The sequence below is a fragment of the Leptodactylus fuscus genome, chromosome 3 (assembly GCF_031893055.1).
Source record: "Leptodactylus fuscus isolate aLepFus1 chromosome 3, aLepFus1.hap2, whole genome shotgun sequence".
NCBI classification, from domain to species: Eukaryota; Metazoa; Chordata; class Amphibia; order Anura; family Leptodactylidae; genus Leptodactylus; species Leptodactylus fuscus.
In genome coordinates, this window is record NC_134267.1 from 58,625,677 (window position 1) to 58,650,040 (window position 24,364).

The 24,364-nt window shown below is 40.8% G+C and overlaps 1 protein-coding gene across 4 annotated transcripts in view; it reads left to right on the forward strand.

Annotated features, from left to right (window-relative positions):
* The window catches only part of STXBP5 (syntaxin binding protein 5), a 338,787-nt gene that overhangs the window by 257,805 nt on the left and 56,618 nt on the right, over positions 1-24,364 (forward strand). For all 4 annotated transcript variants that reach the window (XM_075267641.1, XM_075267643.1, XM_075267642.1 and 1 more), the window contains exon 10: positions 23,703-23,857. In XM_075267641.1, coding sequence (XP_075123742.1) covers positions 23,703-23,857 — 155 coding nt within the window. The remainder of the gene's footprint in view (positions 1-23,702; positions 23,858-24,364) is intronic.

Genomic DNA, 24,364 nt, shown 5'->3' on the forward strand with positions numbered 1-24,364 from the left:
ACTGCCAGAAAGCTGACAGTGCGCTGAATTCAGCGCACTGTCGGCTTTCCCGATCTGTGCCCGGTGTAAAGCGCTATCGGTCCCGGTACCGTAGCGCTTTACAGTCAGAAGGGCGTTTCTGACCATTAGCCAGAGACGTCCTTCTGCCTCGCGGCGCCAATCGCGCTGTGCTGTGGAGCTGGGAGGAACGCCCCCTCCCTCCCTGATAATGCTCGTCTACGGACAAGCTGTGTGAGCAGAGGGAGGGGGCGTTACTCCCCGCTCCACAGCACAGCGCGATTGGCGCCGCGAGGCAGAAGGACGTCTCTGGCTAATGGTCAGAAACGCCCTTCTGACCATAGAAGAGCTACGGTACCGGGCCGTAAGCTCTTCACACCGGGCACAGATCGAGAAAGCCGACAGTGCGCTGAATTCAGCGCACTGTCAGCTTTCTGGCAGTATATAACACTGCATGTGCCCAGATATGGTGAAAGGTCCTCTTTAAAGAGGACCTTTCACCACTTTTGGGCACATGCAGTGTTATATACTGCTGGAAAGCTGACAGTGCGCTGAATTCAGCGCACTGTCGGCTTTCTCGATCTGTGCCCATAGACGAGCATTATCAGGGAGGGAGGGGGCGTTCCTCCCCGCTCCACAGCACAGCGCCATAGGCGCCGCGAGGCAGAAGGACGTCTCTGGCTAATGGTGAGAAACGCCCTTCTGACCATAGAAGAGCTACGGTACCGGACCGTAAGCTCTTCACACCGGGCACAGATCGAGAAAGCAGACAGTGCGCTGAATTCAGCGCACTGTCAGCTTTCCGGCAGTATATAACACTGCATGTGCCCAGATATGGTGAAAGGTCCTCTTTAACGTTTCGGTCGTCAGACCTTCATCAGATATGATCTATGATCCTGTACATAGATCATATCTGATGAAGGTCCGACGACCGAAACGTTAATTTGATCTGTTGTTTTCCTTTTTGCTTATTGCTACATGTCCATGGCACAACGAATGTGTAATTTATGTAAAAAAAATGTGCAGCAGCATTTTTACATTATTTGCTGTTGGATCGAAGGATCCTTTCTGCTAGCACCACGCTATATATTATCCCTGAGTGTGCGGCACCATTGCTTTCGGTGTATACATTCTCAGTCTATTTGACGGTATGTGCATTGCTTCACGTTCATGTTTTTTATGTTTTCAACTTTTGTGTTATTACTAGAGATGAGCGAGTACTGTTCGGATCAGCCGATCCGAACAGCACGCTCGCATAGAAATGAATGGACGTAGCCGGCACGCGGGGGGTTAAACGGCCGGCCGGTGTCAAAGCGGAAGTACCAGGTGCATCCATTCATTTCTATGGTGCGTGCTGTTCGGATCAGCTGATCCGAACAGTACTCGCTCATCTCTATTTATTACAATTTTACAAAAATCCTTTCAATAAAAATTACAGTTAAAAAAAAAAAAAAAAGTACCCCAATAATTATTGATCCTGAAACATGACTGGGTCATATGCAAAAACACATTGTTATTATTCTGACATCTATTGCAGGTTGTCTCCTCTTATCTCCAAGCTTTGTATTGTTGCTGACATAAAATACATCGATTATTTTAAATTGAATTACTCTGTGATTTAAATTCTGAAAGACAACCCTATTTATTTTATAGTCTTGCATTGCTCGGACCAATATCCCTTTCATATTTACTATAAAATACACTAAAACCCTGGGATTTATAGCAATAACAAAGCAGTAATAAACCTATAAGTGCATGACAGAGATTTTCTTTCATCTTTCAGTCCATATATAAATTCAGTTCACCTATGTGAGTCAACATTGAACATGTTTTTCTACTTCTCTTATATTCGCATGCTATATCTTGAAAATATCTAAAATTGTGCATGACACCATATATGTTTTGGATATTTTTAAAGAAAAGACGGGTGCTATCCACAACTAGATATGCAACCAGAGTCATCCTCTTATAAATCTGTAGGTCTTCCAAAATATAAAATTCTTATAAAAAAAAAAAAAATGACCCCATAGTTGGGTTGGCTTTTCATTACTAATTTATTAAGAGGCCATTTTGGAAGGCTCCAATTCAAAGATTACACTAACCAGTCCTTTAACCCCTTAAAGGGGCTCTATCACTGGGAAAAGTCATTTTTAACTAATCACATCCTTGCATAGGCTTTAGAAAGTCTATTCCACACTTCCATAAAAACGGACTTATTCAGAAACCACTGAAGCAATTTACATACTAAAGGTAGGTGTGGAATAGACTTTCTAAAGGCTATGCAAGGAGGTGATTTGTTAAAAATGACTTTTCCTAGTGATAGAGCCCCTTTAAGGATATAGTGTCGTTTGGGTGTTAATGCTCTTCGACTTTTTTCATATTTTCCATCTCCACCTTCCAAAATTAATACTAAACAATATATGTAATATATATATAATTTTTTTTTTTCCTTCTGAGCTGGTCACCAAAATACATTAGTCCCTGCCCTGCTATAGGTAGGTAGATTATATATACAGTAAATAGAGAGAGGTTTTTTTTTGTTTGTTTGTTTTTTGCCATTCATCGCATGGGATAAATATTTTTAATTAAAAGGTAAGGATTTGTATTACTGTTTTACTTTTCCTTCTCCATGTTCTTCAGGGGGACTTGAATCTAGAATATCCAGATCCTTGGCACAGTATTTTGCAGTACATTGCACATTGTATTCATATATGCAATAAGGAATACCTCGTCAGATCTTGACCCCAAAGCACCCATATGGCCACGATTTCCATTGCAAGTGACAGCATTCTCTGACAGCTAGTCCCTAGTCTTGGCTGTAGTGTCTGTGGAAGTCTGTCCCTTTGAAATGAAAGTGCGGTACTGTTACGGCGCTGAGTGTTAACTTATATGCTCAATGCTAAGCATTAAGGAGTTAAACATTCTAATCCACACTGGCCTAGTCACCAAAATATAGAGCAATTGCTACCCAGTCTTTTCTGGAAAAAGACTATTTAGTCCAGATATTAAAGGAGTTGACCGGGATAAGTGGAAATCCCTACACTAATCTAAACATCCTCCTATTTTCTAAATAACCTCAAAAATGTATAGTTACCCATATCCCTGGGGCCCAGGGACATTTTCTGATTATCCGGTGACTATCCGTTTCCCCTCTTCTGGAAACGGATCATCACTACTACTCCCCCCAATCTACCCCATTATACTTAACCTCCGCGCCTCTTCCTTGGGGGTGGCTACTCCTCCTCCTTTTCTCACTGCCGCCGCTTCTCCCAGCGCTGCTCTGCGCACTGCTGCTGATAATACACCTCTACTGCGCAACTTCCGCATGTAAACAAATACAAGAGATACAAGGAGCTCCCAGAGACACCCAGAAATCACTCAAAACACGGCTAAAGTGATTTGGGTGCATTTATTAACCCATTAATAGCTCTAACAGACGTTTAAAAAAAAAACAAACATTTTTTGCCCGAAAACCCCTTTAATTTTTGTTCTAATGTAATGAGGAATTAGATTCAGTATAGTATAGTATACTTTTCTATCCTTCAATGTTAAGAGCAAGAATAAAATGTCAACATGGCTAATATGAGATTTTCATACATAAAACATCGGTGCACATGGAGGAGTCCAACAAATGCGCTTTAGTATTGGTTTTCTCTTTAGCCCCCACCATTCCCAAACAACAAATTCAGATAGTTTTTATATGTGATGAGCTATGTAAGCACTGTAATGTCAGAAGGGTAGTGTCAGACAGGGGGTGTGATTCAGAGCTCCTATAAGGGGCAGCCAGTGCCATAGCTCAGAATCACACCCCTTGTCTACTCCTGCCTGACTCCGCCCACCTGACAGTACAGAGACTAAAGAAGATATGAGACCACAACTACTACCGCACCTACTGTAATCAGTCTTGTAGATAATGAACAGCCCTCATCGCCCTCCAGCAGACCCACAATCTAGATATTGGGCTGTCTCAGTCTGTCCTATAAATCTATTATTTTAGCATTTAGCTCTTAATTTTCAGATAATACTCAGTCAGTTCCCCTCCCCTTTTATAGATTCCTTTCCCAACTTGATCTTTTCTCTCTAATGTTATGTAAATGATTGTGATTCAATACAACTCTGGGTTTTACAGGCATTACACCTTTTCACTTCAGACAATCTCTTTATAGATATCGCCGTCCTCTACCCCAGTGCCATCTGCACCATCTGGTTCCTCTATTTTCTCCTCTTTTAATGCAGAAAATCTAAACCCTGAGGGATTGGCACCACTCGTTTCCTGTCTGCCACTTTCAGTTAAGGATTTCTAGGCAAGACAGGTTTTACTTTGTGGTGACTTACAGAATTTCTCAATTTTAGCTTCCATCTTATCTTCTCTTTTTTATTAGAAGGCATTACCACCTGACTCCATAGATCGACTCTTTGCAGGTCTTGGAGCCATCTTCATAGTTTTGGTATTAACAGCCAAACTTCATGCACCCCGTCCATTGGGTCGTCTTCTGAGTCTCAACTTCCCTTTACTTAATTTCCATAATACTCAAACAGCTCACTTCTGAGAAAATTGTCCAGTGAAAACTAAATAGCCCAGCAATCCCATACAGGACAGCTCATTCACAATCCTTAGAATAAATCTGAACATAAATATGAATATTGTACCTCCACTGTTCATCCACAGCTATTTTTTTCATCATCCAGTCTCGCACAAGAGCCAACAGGCAGGTGGAAGTTAACCCTCTACCCTCCACAATCCTGTCAATATTGTCTTTTTGTGGGATCAGGAAAAGCCAAATCCGAATAATGTCTGTACTTCTGCTTATGTAAGTGTAAGGAACTTTACATAAGTCCCAGTGACAGGGAAGCAGCGGAGACTGTATCTGCAGCACTTCAACATTAGGCTGTGACCAGATTCACTTCCCAAATCTGGGTCTCTGCATTCCTCAGCATACTGTTATTGCAGGAGGATACTAGCAATGGAGCAGGTGAAGGAAGCAATGCCCTATGTCATGTAGCTCATGGTGATCTGTCATCCCAGATGTGTGGCAACCCCTTTTAACAAATAGTGCCATAATATATTTTGCTGATGTGTTAATTTTTGTAGCTTACCAATGCTTCTACTTCTACTACAAATAAAACAAGGAACCTGGAGATTGGAGTTTTAGCCATAGTTTATGGAGATATCCAGTTTATAAATGTTATGGGCCAAATAACGTGATGCTTCAATACAAATCACTCCCTGATATATATCTTGTTTAAATTCAGCGCCTTCTATCTGCTTTATTTTCAGGTCATTGACCACAGCTGTGACATTTTGTTTACAAGTTCAGCCAGCCTCACATTGGTGGTCTATGGAGACTGTCAGGCTACTTTTTTCCGTGAGTGGCATGTTGCTGCTCATGGAAAAAAGGAAGCAGGCTGCCCTTTCTTCAAGGGGATTCCGCAGCTCGTCAAGCCGCAGTGTCTGCCTGGCGGCAGCAACCTCCGGAGTCTGCCCATTCATTTAAGACGACTCTGGAGGGGGAAGCCGCAACCATGACGTGGCAGGCAGGGTTTGATCCGAGAGTGACGCGGCTCCCCGCGTCACTCTGTGCCAAAATCCGCCATACCGCCCCCTTGTGAACGTAGCCTAACATGGTTAGATATGTAGAGCAGCATGTACTGCAGAAGAAATGTGATACAACATAGAACCCAGGGAGGGTGTTTGTTTGCACACAGCCCTTGTGTGTGTCTGTGTGCGTTTCCTGTGGTTTCATTTCAGGTGAGAGTGGAGAAGGGAGAGGTACACTGAGAATTAGAACAGGAAGATGAGTCATGGGAAATGTAGTTTTTCCACAGATTAACTGCATGTAAATAAGGCCCGGTTCACATCTGTGTTCGGGCCATTCCATTTCCCTCTCCACATGAAAAATGCGGACAGAAAAGTCCTGCAAGCCGCACTTTTCTCTCTGCATTTTTCGTGCAGAAATCACACAAACCACATTATAGTGTATGGGGTCCACAGTTACCTTAGGTATTGCATGATTACAGATGAGATATTAATCAGACACCTAGTTCTTTCCTGACTGAGCTCATGGTTTTTTTGTTTTGTTTTTTTCTTTCTCCTGTGGTTTAGCTGTATTACTTAGTCCATTGTTCCTGGATCTCCTATGTTAAGGTCACTTAGGCTATTCTCTGTTTGCTATTGTACTGTTACACCTAGCAGAATTTTAAATAAATCAGGAGCATTAACGCTTCTACAGGTGTCTCAGGCTCCTATACAGGTGTTTTCACTCTTATTAATAATACCTACCCCATGTCCCACACAAAAAGACTTCTTACACAACTCTGTACACAGAAATCTAAACATATGACCATAATGTAGCAATATTCAGGTGCCACCTCAACGTGTTTCATCTGGATGCTTCAACAGGAAGGTGTAAAAATAAAAACCAAGGGGCAATTAATAATGTAATGGGCAACTAAGGAAATCCACTTGTGGCAAGAATTGCCGTATCTCACCATGATGGCGTTGGAAGAACCCAGACTGCGCATTTATATGTGTAATAGTATACAATATCGGGGCCACACGGTGGCTCAGTGGTTAGCACTGCAGCCTTGCAGCGCTGGAGTCCTGGTGTTCAAATCCCGCCACGGGCAAAAAACCATCTGCAAGGAGTTCGTATGTTCTCCCCGTGTTTGCATGGATTTCCATCCCATATTCCAAAAAAAAGACATACTGATAGGGAAAAATGTACATTGTGAGCTCTATGTGGGGCTCACAATCTACATTAAAAAAAAAATAAAAAAAAATAGTATACAATATCCTATAGAGAAGTATAAATAAGGATTAATAACAAACTATAATTTCATATTATAAATACTTAAAGAATATAGAATATAAAAATATAATGCACTCTATGTTGTTTAGATACTGCTCACTTGCCATACAAATTGTAGCAGAGTGTGTAGGTATTGCAGCGCTGCCCCATAGATGTCATTGAGTCAGCGCTGCAGTACCCACACTTGCCACTACAGTTTGTAAAGCGAGTGAGCAGTGAGGCACGTGGTATATAAACAATACCTCGAACCACACTGTCTCATTACCATTGACCTCGTGGGGGTCCCGGGTGTCCCACCCTCCCACAGATCTAATGTTGATAGCCTATCCTTATGTCAGAAACCGGATAACCCCAATATAAAATATCTGTCCCACACTGTGCACACCCAGCCAAATGATACCAGTGAAATGCATAGTTGCATGGACGGCAGCATAGAATGAAGGGTTAGAGTAGGTTCAGGTGTTTGTACTGGTCTGAGGTCACTGTTAAGAACATACTGGCTACCTCTGATCAGTGTATAGAGAAAAGATTAAAAAAAATATATATGCACACACTGTATGTATTATACCAGCCTAGGGTTTGGAAATGCCTCCATTTACATATCATTCTAACATTCGATGAACTCAACAGCATACGAAAAAAAAAAAATCTGCTCGCGTGGAAGAATTAAAATGTGTGGCATGTGTTTCATTGGTAAAGCAAGAAAGGGCAGTACGGACTAATCTACATCCTGTATCTCCAATCTAACCTCGCCAGTCTTGGTGATTGTTATCAATATGTCAAAACAAAGTCATATTGAAAATTTTGCTAAGCAATTTTTGTTTGCTAGCTGTGCACAAAATTATATAGTAATACCTTATTTCACTGAGTTTTATACAAAATTTCTTTATTACATGTTGTGAAAATGGTTGTATGTTATTTTCAAGTAAAAAAAACAAACAAACAAAACATTTCAAAATACTTATAAACAAAATACGTATAACCCCGTTGGGCAGAACTTGTTGTACAGTAGTTGTCCATACTACTCCTTGAACAATACTACTACTGAAGAGTTTTTTTTTCCCTGCTGGACAAAATGTAATGTACTCTCTGGTGCCAGTTTACTAAATGCTTCTGGTAGAGCCAGCTTATACTCGATGGGAACATAGAGCAAATAATTATAGAGACAACTAGTTAGGGTAGGGTTCAGGTTTTTGTAGTGGTCAGAGGTCACCTTTATAAGAGCACTTGCCTCTGCCCGCGACTTCATTGGCATGTTGTTGGTGTCGATGATCTACCTATATTCAGCGTCGATGGTTTGCCTGCTCCAACGTTTTGGCGACTCTTAAGCTGTACTGCTGCTGAACTTGTTCCTCACACCGAGCCTGCGATTGTTCCCGGCATCTCAGCAGTTCGCTGGGAAGTCATATAATGAACGTGTTGTTGGCATTGATAATCTGCCTGCTCCAGAGTTTCGACAGCTGTCCTGTCGCTGAACTGGTCTAACCCAATTTTGTTGATACCAAAGCCCAATGGTACTTGGCGGTTCTGCAATGATTTTAGAAAATTGAATGAGATTTCCAAGTTTGACGCTTATCTCATGCCCAGGGTTGATGAGCTTATTGAGAAGTTGGGTAATGCCAGGTACAGAACCACACTGGACCCGACAAAAGGTTACTGGCAAATACCTTTGTCTAAAGAATCCAAGGAGAAAACTGCCTTTGTTGTTCCAGAAGGTCTGTTCCAGTACAGGGTTATGCCATTTGGACTGCATGGAGCTCCTATTACCTTTCAGAGGTTGATGGGCCAGATCTTGCGGCCACATCGTGACTACGCAGCAGCTTACCTGGACGAAGTGGTCATTCATAGTCCAGACTGGGGAAGTCACCTCTCTAAGGTGCAGGCAGTACTGGACTCCATAAGTGAGGCAGGCCTTACTATTAACCCTGAGAAATGTGCTTTAGGGCTGGAGGAAGCCAAGTACCTGGGCTATGTCATTGGCAAAGGGTAATAAAGCCCCAAATCAATGAGGTGGAGGCAATACAAAATTGGCCAAGACCGCTAACCAAGAAGCAAGTCAGGGCATTTCTTGGCATTGCAGACTACTATCGGAGGTTTGTGCCAAACTTTGCCTCTATTGCAGCTCCTCTCACTGACCTGACGAAAGGTGGGAAGTCAGTGATGATCCACTGGACACCAGAGTCAGAGGAGGCGTTCCAGAGGTTAAAGCAAGCTCTATGCCAGTATCCAGTGCTGATAGCCCCTGACTTTAGGAAGGAGTTCTTGGTGCAGACAGATGCCTCAAATGCAGGTCTAGGAGCAGTGCTGTCCCAGGTGGTAAATGGTGAGGAGCATCCAGTAATGTACCTGAGCAGGAAGCGGTCTGAAAAACTGAGAAAAACTACGCTATTGTGGAAAAGGAATGCTTGGCCATTAAGTGGGCGCTGGATGCCCTGAGCTATTACCTCCTGGGGAGAAAATTTAAGTTAACTAACCAATCAATTCCTTTAAAATTAAGTTTTGTCACATTGTAAAAATGACTCCCACAATGTGCACTTCATGAGCGCTTTCTTGCAGTGTTTATCAGTTGTAATGTTTTGCTGCATCAAAGCAAATGTTCTGGGGAGAAAAAAAAGTATATGCACAATTTATAAGTGCCACCTACTGGTAAGTTTGAGCAACTAATCAATTAATTCACTATTTTAAATTAACACATTTTAGGGATTTTTGTCAGAATTAACAAATTATTAGAAACTGCCATTTCGAATAGTACTCGCTCATCTCTAGACTGTCTATGATTCTGCTGGAGACTTTAGTAATGTTTTGTTAATGCTTTTTTCTTTTTTCCAGTGGAAAAAGTAAGGGAAGCCAATGAGAGGGTCCTTCCGTTCTTATCATTGCTCATAATAAGTACAAGCAGACACTCCTTCATTTGTAGCAGTCCTTCTTTCACTTCCAATGTCCTATGTTCTAAACCTTTGACCGGTTAGAACTTGGACATTAAAAATATAGAGTGAAGATATAAACCTACACATTCTTTACAGCTAAATAAGGGGTCTGTCTCTGCACATTGTCCCAGGAGAATACCACTGGTGGTAATGTCATCGGCAAGTTTTAATTTGCTTGGGGTCTCACTGTAACTTGGAACATTATCGTGGCAGCGACTGAGTTTTTTGAAGCGCAGCTTAATGTAGCCCTAGCCTTAAGGAAAGCGTTCTAATAATCCGTACATGTTAAAAGGGTGTTCCAAGGATTTTTATTTTTTTTTTATTCTTATTTTTTAATTTGGATTGTGAGCCCCATATAGGGATCACAATGTACTTCTTTTTTTATTTTTTTATTTTTTTTTTTTCATTTAAGTATATCTTTGTAGAATGGGAGGAAATCCACGCAAACACAGGGAGAACATACAGACTCCTTGTGGATGTTGTTCCTGGTGGGATTCGAACCCAAGACTCCAGTGCTGCAAGGCTGCAGTGCTAACCACTGAGCCACCGTGTTACCCCTCCAAGGTTTTTTTTTTTTCCATTTTAAGAGGCCTAAATAAAAAAAAAATAAAAAATAAAAAATCTGCATACTAACCTCTCTGTCCAGTCAGGGATTCGGCAGTCTCTCGCCCCCATTTGCCCACATTTCAGCGATGCAGGTTGAGCAGTCATACCTCATCACTCCGCCACTGATTCTGACATGCTTACTTGTGGGCAGAAGATCAATGACATCGAGGGACCTGAACAGACACACTTCTGAATCCCTGGCCAAATGAAAAGGTGTATACATAGATTTATGGTTTTGCTGTGCATATAATTCCCTTACATAAAAGAATGTCTTAATGTCTTCTGTTAGCTTGTTTACCAAAAAAGAGAAAAGAAAATGGTAATTTTAAAAAAATTGAAAACCTTTTTATAAATCGTTGGCCATATCATCCAGGCCTGCCTTCAGGAATTCTTACATCAACATGAATATAGTTTTTCAAAATCGCCAAAACTGACAGAAACCCTGGCTGTAAAACCCTTCATTCTGCTCCACAATTGTAAATGAGTATGGTTCTCCAATGTTGCACCTTGTGCTTTGATCCTGGTATCTTCTTCAAACTACAATTCTGTAATACTGGTATCCCTAGTAAATCCCTGAACTGTAGTGTAAAAGGAACTTTACTTGGTGACTCTCTTCTTTGGCAAATAGATGAATATTAGACAACGTCTATTCAAAAACATGCTTGAAAAATTGCCAATACTCTGAGAAAACACTTCAAGTGGGTGACGATAGAAGTAACAAATCTGTCCCAGAGTTCTTGTTACAATACAATGTAGGTCTGTTGACACACTGCTGTGGACTCAGTCCGGTGTAGTCAGATTTGATGGCAAGAACAGCACTGTAGGCAAAGCAAAGGAAGCGCCAATGGACCCCTCACAGTTGGGATGTGATGTGCCGTTGGGAGCCATTGCATGACAGACCCAGCAATGTGTTGTGGCTTCCATTGTGAATGGAAGCCGCAGATTAGGAACATAAAGCAAACTTGTACATATCAGAAGTCAAGGTTGAGAACCCATGACTATGGAGATCAGTTGTGCCATGTAAGAGATTAGGTTTTATGCTTTTTCTTTTTTTTTTTAATTTTCAAAAACCGCTCTATATAAGGAATGATTTAGCTATACTTACAGAACTTGGTAACTTAAAATGAAGACAGAAAAAAGCATATAGATATCACTTTGCTGTCAGGCCATGTAACATAATGATTTCACTATTGAGGCGTAAAATTGCCTTTATTATAGCACAGAATATGAAAAGCCATTTCACAACACAATCAAAACTGGTGACAAGAGAATGAAGTGACTGAAAAAGATAAGAGTCACATGAATCAAAGATTTACAGCAAGAAGATGCTTTCTGTCATAGATTTAGATGAAAATTGGGAATGTATGAAGTAAAAAATGTAATCTCGAATGTCTATGCTCGCTGAGAGAGTGGGTGGGAGGTGTTTCATATTGACTATTAGCCAGTGCGAGCTGACAGAAGAATAAAGGGCCTTTAAACGAAAAAAAATACAGCAATTGTTTGCATAATGAAGTTATACAATTTCCCAATATGAGCCATGAAGCTGTGCGTCATCACATGACCATGGCGTGTACAATATATCACATGTCCATGATCCTTTTAATGTCTGGTACCTTTTTAATCCTGACTTACTTGATACCAGTAGCTGCATTGAGAGGCAAGATGAGTATCTCGTCTCAGACAAACAATTGCAGATATCCTGAGGAGGCGGCACTGAAATATTTTTTGGATTCGTCGAACATGGTTTGCTCAGCAGTTTTGTTCAGATCGAACATATCCAAAATGGCACTGCTGCAGTTATATTCTGGGGGCTCTCTACAGATCCTAAAAATATAATGAGCAAAGGCCCACAAGAGGTTATTAAAAAAAAAAAATTGTTATTCACCTCTTTGAGTAACCAGAGACCTGTGGCTGAGTCTCAGCAGTCATGTGAATTATATCAATTTCGTTGTGTCGTGATGCCAATCTGATATCATTTGTGACGTAATTGATAAAGTCTCTGTTCCCAGGAGAAGTGCGTAACACTGTTTGTTGTGTTTGATCACCTCCCTTGGGCTCGCTCATTATACTAGAGATCTCAATAATGGATTGGAGAGCATAATGGATTGTGAATGGCAAACCCCAAAAATTTGTAAAGAAAACCATAGAGGCCAGTATGGGATTCTTCACTGTGTGGAGGGGCCGCTATGTGGAGGGCTGGTATGGGATATTATACTGTATGGAGGCCACTATGGGACATCATAATATGTGAATGGGTCACTGTGGAATAATATGCATTGTACACGATGGGACATTATGCTTAAAGGGGTTGTCCAAGAATTGGTCAAACTTCAAAAGGGGCTGGGTAGGGGTAAAAACCACTTGTCTGTTCCCAGTACTCAGGTGTTCACCGCCACAGCCCTCAGTTTGATTGCGTGCCATGCCGTTGCCCCCACAAGCCTTGCGCCACACATAATAGTTGAGGGTGCTGGAAAGAGACCAGTGATGTCACTTACATAGGTCACCAGTCTCTCCAGCAATTGTTGAGGACGCTGATTAATGCAGAGCCAGGGACCGAGGCATGGGGTGATCAAATGGACTGGGGATGTGGACACCAGAGCACTGGGGACAGTTGAGTATGTGTGTTTTTGTTTGTTGCCCCTGCCCCAGGCCTCTCCATAGTAGGTCCAATTTCTGAATAATCCCTTCAAGCTGAGCACTGAAGCTTGGGTCTATGTCCTCGGCTTCCCTTCAGTAACTGCACATGTATCGGGGGCTCAGTGACTTATCTCAGTCAAGGGGCCTCACTGCTGAGTGATGCACATGCACAATGGTAGTCAATCCTAATTTTAACATTTTTATCTCAGACAGCAGAAAATGTAGAATCTTCCCTAGCTGCAGTGTATTACAACATCTGGGTTGAAAGCAGGCAGCTTTATGGCGATTGTAGGGCTGCTGGCTGAAATACCGCTCCTTGCGCTCCTCGGAAAGTGCCGCCTGAGGCCAAAGGCTGCTAGATGGTATAGCCATGAATCTACTGTACTAGCATTGGCAAAGCGTGCATTGGGGTTGGTTACCATGATTTCTACATGTACTCTGTTTCTATAGCTCAGGGTTATATTGTATGCTTTGTGTATATTTCCTTCACAGATGTGTATACATATATACTTGGCACCAGCGTTGATGTATTATACATCTGCATTGTAACCTTGTAGTCCTTTATACGATGATGTATATGTGTTTATTGATTTATACATGTATTTGCTTTCTGTTCCGTTGTAGCTTTGAGGTTTGGGGAGTCCTTGTTGCTTTTTGCCTAATATATTAGCCTTTTTTTCCCCCCTTTTTCCATAGTTTGATTTGGGTGAGATTCCTGCGGTTCTTATTTAAATGCAGCCGTGCTCCATGGAGTGACAAGCCTCCACTTTCACAGTGGTTTCCACGGAAACCGTTTTCAGCCTGTTGCGCAAAAAATAATAAATGTATTTTTTCTTCACCTTTCCAAGTCCCGCTGCATTATTTTGAATTATAGGTTACAAATATTTTTTACCTCCTATACGCTTTTACCTGTTTCCTCTGCTGCTATTTGTTGGAAAACCTCAGTTGCCCTTGTCTCTAGTGGCTGTGTACATCCAGCCAGCTTCTAAGGAGAATATATTAATGGATGTCAGAATGTGAAATTAGCTATAAATAAACCACGCACAGTAAGATATAAAATAGCCACCAGTGATTTGGTTAAGAAAAAAAAAAGCCTGTACATGATGTTAACATTTGCTTTCTGTTTTCTGTTTGTTCCTGTCAAACCAAGTGCTTCGCCTTGTGCACGAGATAAATATTCGGCTTCTTCAGTAACCTGTGTGTTTGCATACCTGTCCATGGAGTGTAAATCAGTCCAATGCATTGTTGTTATGGTAGAAAACGCCTTCTACTTATCCAGCCCCATTTAGCCAAGGGCTCGCACGTTCCAGTGGATCCTGTAGCTTTGCTGCAATAAAACAAACCCTTTCTCTCGCTGACCTTGGGACGATTTCTTTTCCGGTGTACAGCCAATGAATGGTTATCTAGATGACATTTTACAGACTAAATGAATCTTTTCTTCTGCCTCCTACTGTTAGAAATGTCGATAGATTATATAGCTTTAATGCTCAACACATGGATGTCCGTAGTTCACGTGTGACACTTTGCCATCCAGACAGTGGCAGTAGGGGGAAAACAATGTCAGAGATGAAAAGGAAGCACTGCTGTGATATAATCCAGTACTGTCAAGCCTCTCTTATGTAATACTTTGAGGTAGTCTAATAGCACATATAGAGGAAGATCTTGGTGTTCAGATATTGGTAACCTGAACTGTTGCCAAGATCACGTACCTGAAGCCACTGAAAGGAAAAAAAAAAAGTGTAAACACAAGTTAGCCACTATAAATTTTTATAAGATTTTATAATATCATAACGTTCATCTATCTCAATATATCAGCACAATATATCAATATGTCAGCACAAGGCATCCTTAATATTGGGACCTGGTGTATCAAAATAACTTTTGTCATGGGGTAGAGTCACATAAAGCAAGCATTTCTAGACATTGCCTTATGTCCACACTGCACAGGACCTTACTATAAAACTTACACAATAACTACAAGACATGCACACATGCCGTTGCTCAAGCCAAATATATATACACCTGAAAACTGTCAATGTAGGCTGCAGGACCCCTCCCCCCCCATTGTGGAGCATATTATACTGTGTGTGGGCCTCTGTGGAGCAGATTATACGGTGTAGGGGACCACTTTGGAGCATATTACACTGTGGGGGCCACTGTGGAGCAGATTGTACTTATAGCAGACATGTGATATTACTACAGGCTGTAATAACATTGCACGGTCACATTTTCCTGAAAGGAGATAAGTCACTGTCAGATGTGGCTGCTGTTGCTTATTCCGTTTTAAGTATTGAGGACACTTGCATTCTCAGCCTCAAGCATGAAGCCAATTTGAGACGTCTATATAATTTTAGCAATGCAGTGTTCAAAGTAAATCTAATCTTTAAGAGGAGGTCTTACAGTTTTACTTTTATACACCCTGATACCTTATTTACCTTTGCAGCTGCTGCCTGACATTGAGTACTACTGCTTAGCTTGCTTGCAACCAGAATACCAAGTACTTCTCTATTTTGGTATCCCCAGTTATATGTACATGCATTAATGCTATTACTGCAGCTTAGATATACCGTATTAGTTACTCTTTTTGCCTATGCTGGCAGTTATATTTTCTGTATATAGATATTTTTTTGTTTTGTTTTACAGTCCTGTTCAGTTTGGAGTCAGCGGCATTAGTTAGCACATTTGTCAGAACTGTTACTGTTGGTGTACAGAAGTTTTAATGAAAACATTTTTTTTGTATTTTTCCACCTATAGCTAAAGCTGTATTACGCGGTAGTAGTTTATTTTGGTGGTCAGTGAGCTTCATGTTCACACCTAATAACAGATGGAATTAGCAAATAGGTTTTAAGGTGTTCTGACTTAGCACTACTTACGTTTCTTAATCTTGGCAGGATGCTAAATTACATTAAAGCTTAATGTGGTTGCCTGCATGCCTACTTTATTTAGCACTGTGCTTAACCCATCTTGAACAATTTGCTACATTTTTTTTATCCTCTTATCTTTGGGAACGTTTTACATCTATTTTGCCACCACTTTGCATCACCATTGTTTAAACTCTATATTGTACTTTTTGAGGAAGTATTGTAGGACTAAATGACCTATATAGAATATGTAATGTTTTGTTTTATTTTTTTCAACATCCATCTCTGTATTTTAGATTTCTTTTTAAACTTGTTTTCCAGTTTTTCCTAATCATTATATCATGGATATCTCTGATATTTTCTAATAGTATTTTCAGGTTTTCTGTTGCTGCCAGTTAAGTATATACATACAAAGGGCCAGATTTACTATTGTGGTAGATACTGACATAAACATGGTGAATCTTTGGTGCAGTGTGGCGTATCCGCTTTGGGCTAGAATTTTTTGACAGGTTAGATATGTGAGTGGAATCTCAGAAAAAGAGGGTCTGGCTTAAACGCTCCAAAATAGTGTCAAAAATTCTTGCACAAAGTAAGCCATCTAAAAGATAGTATACATGCAAATGACAGACTAAAGACTTGCCGGATTTATCATCCAGCATCAGTAACTGTGATAAATCTGGTATATTTTCAGATGTGCTTACATTTGCAGTCTAACTTAGTAAATCTGGGCTAAAGTTTGAAAAACCATATAATCAGACTACTTGTACAATGCTATTTAGCTTAGGCAATCTTCTGTCAGCTGAATTTGTGAACCCTCCAAGTAATGATATCTCTACTTTTAGATGTATATCAGAGTGAACATGGGTTTGTGGCTGTGTCGGGCACTGCAGGTCATAAATATCTGATGCCGATCAACTATTCTCACCTGCTGATATAGAGAATGGAGCAGGAAGCAGACGGCTCTATTCCCTGTGTAGTGGCTTCATCAAGTCTCTATGGCTTAGCTCCTACAGTTTCCCCACGGAGAGGCTGCATACAGACACTGGCGGTTTGCTTTTAAAACCCATTCAAATGAATGGGTTTTAAAACTGACCGCCAGGAATCCGTCCCCTATGCAGCTTCTCTGGGGAATAGGACGGGGCCCCAACGGGCAGACAATGGTGCAAGTGTGCATGCCCCCTCACTATGTCTCATTTACAATAGTCACTGTGCATCGTAAACCCATAGTGCCAACTGCATTTCTCTGACTGGTTCCAGATCAGGTTGGGCTGCATGGGCAATTGACCCCTTTTAACCGGTTAAGGACCAGGCCCAGAAGTACATTAAGGACCGGGCCTCTTTTTTCAAATCTGACATGTGTCACTTTAAATGGCAATAACTTTGAGACGCTTTAACTTACACAAGTGATTTTGAGATTGTTTTTTCGTAACACATTATACTTCATGTTAGTGGTAAACACTAAGCAATATTTTTGTATTTATTTATAAAAAAAACTAGCAAATTTGATGGAAATTTGGAAAAAATTGCAATTTTCAAAATGTGAAATTCTCTGCTTTTCAGGCAGATAGTCATATCATCCAAATACATGAATAAATATTATCTCCCATATCTCTGCTTTATATCGGCATCATCTTTTGATTTGTCTTTTAATTCATTTTGGATGTTACAAGGCTTACAAGTGTAACAGCAATTTTCCAGATTTACAAGAAAATTCCTCAAACTAATTTTTTAGGGACCACTTCAGTTCTGAAAGTAATTATAAAGGCCTGTATAATAGAAACCCCCATAAATTACCCCATTTTCAAAACTACACCCCTCAAATTATTCAAAACAGCATTTGGGATGTTTGTTAACCCTTTAAGCATTTCATAAGAATAAAAATAATATGGAGGTCAAATTTAGACATTTCATTTTTTTTCACTAATACATTCATTTAGACCTAAAATTAACACATTCACAAAGGGTTAAAGGAGAAAATGCATCTCACATTTTGTTATGCAATTTCTCCCGTGCACAGAAATACCCCACATGTGGGTGTAAACTGATTTTTGGGCACACGGCAGTGCACAAAAGGGAAGGAGCGACACTGGGTGTTTGAACAGCATATTTTGCTGGAATAATTTTCAGGCACCATGTCGCATTTGCAAAGCCCTTAGCGTACCAAAACAATGGAAACCCCCCAAAAGTGACCCCATTTTAGAATCTACACCCCTCACAGAATTCATCAAGGGGTATAGTCAGTATTTAGATCCTACAGTTGTTTCACAGATTTTACTAACATTGGAATGTGTAAAAGAAAAATTACTAAAATGTCACTTTATCCCCAAAGTTTTCATTTTCACAAGGGGTTAAAGGAGTAAAAGCCCCCCAAAGTTTGTTAAACAATTTATCCTGAACACGGCAATACCCCATATGTGGCCATATTCTGCTGTATGGGAACATGGCGGGGCTCAGAATGGAAGGAGCGCTATTTTGCTTTTGGATGGCAGATTTTGCTGGAATAATTTTTAGGTGCCATGTCGCATTAGCAGAGCCCCTAGAGAACCAATACAGTGGAAAACCCCTAAAAGTGACCCCACTTTGGAAACTACACCCCCCACAGAACATATCAAAGGGTAGAGTGAGCATTTTGACCCTACAGCTCTTTCACAGATTTTATTAACATTGGGACATGAAAATGAAAATTTACTTTTTTTTCAACAAACTGTCAATTTAGCCCCAAATTTTTCATTTTCACAAGAGGATAAAGGAGAAAAAGTTCCCTAAAGTTCGTTACACAATTTCTCCTGAACACAGAAATGCCCCATATGTGGCCATAATCTACTGTATGGGAACATGGTGGGGCTCAGAATGGAAAGAGCGCTGTTCGGCTTTTGAAGGGCAGATTTTGCTGGAATATTTTTCAGGTGCCATGTCGCATTTGCAGAGCCCCTAGTGTACCAATAAAGTGGAAACCCCCTAAAAGTGACCCCATTTTGGAAACTACACCCTTCATAGAATTTATCTAGGGGTTTGGTGAGCATTTTGGCCTCACAGCTTAATCACAGATTTTATTAACAATGGGACGTAAAAATGAAAAATTAGTTTTTTTTCCAATTAATCGTCCATTTAGCGCCATATTTTTAATTTTGCAAGTAGCTGAAGAATTAAAAGCCCCCCAGAGTTTGTTACACAATTTCTTCTTAACACGGCAATACCCCATATGTGGCCATAATCTGCTGTATGGGTATACGGTGGGGCTCAGAATGGAAAGAGCGCTATTTGGCTTTTAGAAAGCAGATGTGGCTGGAATAGTTCTCAGGTGCCATGTCGCATTAGCTGAGCCCCTAAAGTATCAATACAATGGAAACCCCCCATTGTGACCCCATTTTAGAAACTACACAGGTGACAGTAAACTGGAATTCACCAAGAAGTGACCCCATTTTGTCGGGACAATTTTAGGGCCTCTGCAAATGTGACGTGGTGTCCAAAAACAAAGAATCTAAATCTGCACTCCAAAAGCACATATCGCTCCTTCACGCCCTGCTGGGTACCCAAATAGCGGTGTATGCCCACATGTATGACACTGGTGTACCCCGGATAACGTACTTAATGCCATATGTGGGTATAAATGGCTGTTTGGGCACAGCCGGGCACAGAAGTGAAGGAGCGCTATTTTGGTTTTTGGAGCACAGTTTGGTTTTTGGAAGTCATGCCACTTTTGCAAAGCCCCTGAATTGCCAATAAAGTGGAATCTGCAGACATGTCACCCCATTTTGGACACTACCCCACTCATGGGATTTATCAAGTGGCGTAGCGAGCATTTTTAACCCTTGAGTGTTGCATTTATTTAGTTTCCAGAAATGAAAACACAGCTGATAATGAGAAGTTAAAAATGAAATTTTTCCAGAGATTTGCCATTTTAGTGCCCGATATGTTGTGCCCAACTTATGTCAGCAGAGACACTCCAAAAACTGGTAAGCGGGTATCCCGGGCACAACAGCTTTCAGAGCGTTCATCTCTGATACAAGGCGGGCACAACATGTTACGCACAGAAATGACGGATTCCTGGAAAAATTGTCATTTTCACCTCTCACAATCAGCTTCGTATTCATTTATGGATAATAAGTTATAGCAACACTTGGGGGTTAAAAATGCTCTCTGTAGCCCTGGATAAATCCTTCAGGAGTGTGGTTTCCAAAATAAGGTCTCATATCAGGGGATTCCACTTTACTAGCGTTTCAGCTCTGCAAAAGTGTCATGGCATCCAAAAACCAAACCGTCTGTGCTCCAATATCCCTTCTTCCCTTTTGCATCCAGCTGTGCCCTAATATCAGTTTATACCCACATATGACATTACGTCCGATATAACGGGTACACCAGTGTCATACATGTGGCATAAACTGCAGTTTGGGCGCACAGCAGGGCGCAGAAGCGAAGGAGCGCTATACGGCTTTTGGAGCACAGATTTGGATGTTTGGTATCTGGACGCGATGTCATGTTTGTAGAGCTTGTAAGGTACCAGAAAAGCGGATTCCCCAAAGGAGTGACCCCATTTTGAAAACTGCACCCCTCAAAGAATTTCTCAGGGGGTGTAGTGAGTATTAGTATCCCAGACGTGACTGCACAGCGGATGGCGAAGAGGGAATATGTAAACTGTGCAGAGAACATTGCAGACACCAAATTCCCTACTATGTCCCAGTAGCTCCTATGATTGGGGGAGTCACTCTGGGGGTCACTTTGGGGGTCACTTCTGGTGTTTTTTCGCTCATAAGCTGTAAATCTGGGGTGTCCCCTGATATTCGCTCGCACAGCTTATATATTCCCTACCTGCCGCAGCCAGTTGTGTTCTAATAATTTGGCGATTTTTGGGGGGTTTTGTCTTCACATTGCTAGATGCTATATTTTCTTTATTTTTCTGGTGACATGGCCATATAAGGGCTTGTTGTTTGCAGGATGAGATGCATTTTGTAATGACACCATCTTTGGGTGCCTACAACATACTGAATACATTTTATTAACTCTTTCTTGCTGGATTAAAAAAAAAAAAATCAATCCTGCATTGAGTTTTACAATTTAAATTTTTCGCCATGCAGCATACAGCATAAGTAACATATGTCCTTTATTCTGCGGGTCGGTACGGTTACGGCGATACCTCATTTATGTTATTTTTTTTTGCGATACTAATTCTGCAGAACAAAAACACATATGGGGACATAAATCAATGTTTTTTGCATCGCCATCTTCTGAGAGGCGTAACATTTTTATTTTTCGGTTGACAGTGTTGGTTAAGGGCTTATTTTTTGCGGGAAAATGTGCGCTTTTTATTGGTACTGTTGTGGGGTGAATATGACTTTTTGGTCACTTTTTATAGCATATTTTGTAGGATGAGATGGCAAAAAATCATTACTTCCGGCGAGTTTTTTCCGTTTTTTTTTTCCGACGTTCACCGTGTACATTAAATATTATTTCAGTTTTATTGTACAGGTTGTTACGGACGCGGCGATACCAAATATGCATTGCTTTTTTTAATTTTTAGTGCTTTTTTTTATATAATTCATTTTGTATAGAAAAAAGGGATTTTTGGACTTTAGAACTTTATTACTTTTTTCATACACTTTATTTTTTTTTTTTTAAACTTTTTTTTTACTTTTTCATGTGTCCCTTTAGGACACTTGAATCAGTTGATGCTTTGATGAAAGCATCAGCTGATTCTACACAGTAGCTGACAGGACACGAGCAGGACATGAGCCTGCTCGTGTCTTGTAAGCTGCAGAGGAAGTGAGACACATCGCTCACTTCCTCCACCGCCTGGCAGGATCACCAGGTATGTGGGGGCTCCGGTAGTCTGGGGTCACTGGCCAGACCCCAGACTACCTTTTACTGACATCGGCACCCCCCGATCTCGCCGCGGGGGGTGCCGATCACTTTCAATTGTCGGCGGATCCCTTTCGATCGCGCCGTGATGTTTGACGGCGCGATCGAAAGGGTTAACACGTCCAGTCGGACTCAGTTCCGACTGGACGTTATGGAGGAAGGGGTTAGGTGTTAGTAACACCTAACCCCTGTCCCCCCTGCACCCCTCCCCCCGCCAGAAAGGTACCTAAAGGCCGGACGTATTTCGGCAATAGTCCGGTCTTTAGGTACCAGCACATGAGGCCGTAAATTTACGTACGGCGGTCCTCATGTGGTTAACAAATACAAAAAAAAAAGAATGTTCCTATAAATAGTCATTATGTTGTACTTCGTGTAAAAACTGAATTGGTGATCTACAGAACTGACCTGTTATCACACATTCACATGTTACAGTGCTGTAGTCTGATCTCCATGTACATTTATTACAGTCACAATATACTAGCATGGATCAATGAAAATACAGTTCAAGCGTCAGGTTTTGACCTCAACGAGTGTCTCCTTCAGTTTCAGTTCAGATCACATTTTTGCATTGGTTTAACAGATCCATTTAATGGATACAAACAGATGACCATCTGTTTACATAGAGAATGTTTCAAAAAACAGATCGTTGTGTTTTTTTGTACTGATACAGTAAGGATGGTATACAGATTGGTTTTGGGTTTTTTGGGGGGTTTTTTTTCCATAAACTCTGATCTCTATGTAAATGGCCTTCCATTTTTCCATCAGTTCTTTACATCTGTGATCTGAATGAAGCTTTATAGACATATATACATGCACCACATTAGGAATGTGCCAGGTTGTGGTGTGAAACATAAAAAACAAAAAACTTTGAAGTCTTCAGTAGTTGATACCTTTTTTAATGGCTAACTAATAATGAAGACAGATTACAAGCTCTCGGCTTCTTCCTCAGGTATATTTGAAAACTATTTCTGGATATTTATGTATAAAGGGGCACATAGGAATACAATGTTATTGGTACATGCAAGTAAACAATTGTCAGTTCCCAAGGTCCTGTCCACAGTTCAAACAGTGGTCTTTTATGGCTGCTTCAGATCAGATTCTAGGGATATTCTCACTCCTTAGGGAGAGACCACCATGTAGGTGTGTGGAGTCTTATAAAACCAATTTCGCTCCACTGTGGGGGATTATGGGAATTATATGCAAATGTGTTTCCCAGGAAGTAAATAGGGAAACATTGCCTCTGTATGCTGCCCACCACTTCTAGACTCCAAACACCTACATTATGGTCTCTCCCTAAGGAGTGACAATATCCCCATAATCTGCTCTAGAAGTCTCTCACCTCTGCCAAGTCAGTTCTCCCTAGACTGTGCTGATGAGATCCAATCAGATCGAAACGGCGCCGTCTGCAGTTGGGATGATACTGACTTGGCAAAACCCCGCATCATTGCAATATAGGCTTGTTGGAAAGTCGGGCATGATGTTCAGGGAGCTTCCCATAGAGGGCAGCATAGAGAGGCAGTGTTTCCCCATGCTTCAGATCAGTGATTTCTGTATGGGGCCATAAACCCATGTGACAGATTTAACCCCTCCTGGAGTGTTTGAAACCGTGTCATGAACTTGTATTCATAAATCCTTATCTCTTTCTTAGATTTGAAGTTTCCTCTTAAAATCTAAAATATAAAAATATAAAATCCCAGGTAAAATCTCTATCAACTACTGAAGACTTCCAAGTTTTTTGTTTTTTATATTTCATACCCACTGGCTAACTCGGTACAAAAACAAACTTTTTCCGGATTGTGGTGTTGATAAGAGGACATGCTAAGATATTGCGTTGAGAATTTAGAGGCGGTGTGTGCATTTGCTGTAAAATAGGTCAACCTTCCTAGAATATGTGTTTAGTTTACAAAATGAATGTGAAGTTATGCTGCATAATGACATTTTTCCTGTGGTAGTATATAAATTAGAATTGCCCTTTGTTACAGTTCATTATATTGTGCTTTTTGTTTTAGGGAGCCTTTTATTATCCTCTCGGGTGGTCTGGCCTATGACACAGCGGGAAGAAGACCTTGCTTAACAGTTATGCATGGAAAAAGCACAGCAGTTCTAGAAATGGATTATCAAATTGTGGATTTTCTTACCCTTTGTGAAACTCCGTATCCAAATGGTGAGTGAAAAAATTTAATTTAAACTTCCTGGTGCAAATCTACAGACTACACTATCTATCAGTAAAATGTTTTGATCTGGAATCAGAATTGGACTGAAGAGGCAAAGGTTATGCAGAATAAGACAAGTGCCATGGGTATAAGGGTCATTCACACGGAGGAAAAGGGTGAGGAATTTGGTGTGGAATTTCAGCGCTGAAAAAAAAGCCTCCCATTGAAGTCAATGCCACAACTTTCAGATATTATAGGTTTTCTTACGCTGCCTGTGTACTGAACTGCGGTTACCCTCTTCCTTTTTTATTTAAATAAATAAAAAAATGCACGTAATAAATACATTGTGAAATGCGTGATAAATCATGCGCGCACAGCATAAAACTTTTTTTTTTTAAAAAAAAGATTTTTTTAAAAAAATAAGCACAAGACGACTGATAAATGCCCACTCCCTTGTACTGTATAGAGAACAGGGGGAACTCAAAGGAAGAGATTTGCTAAGCTACATGTGAAAGAAC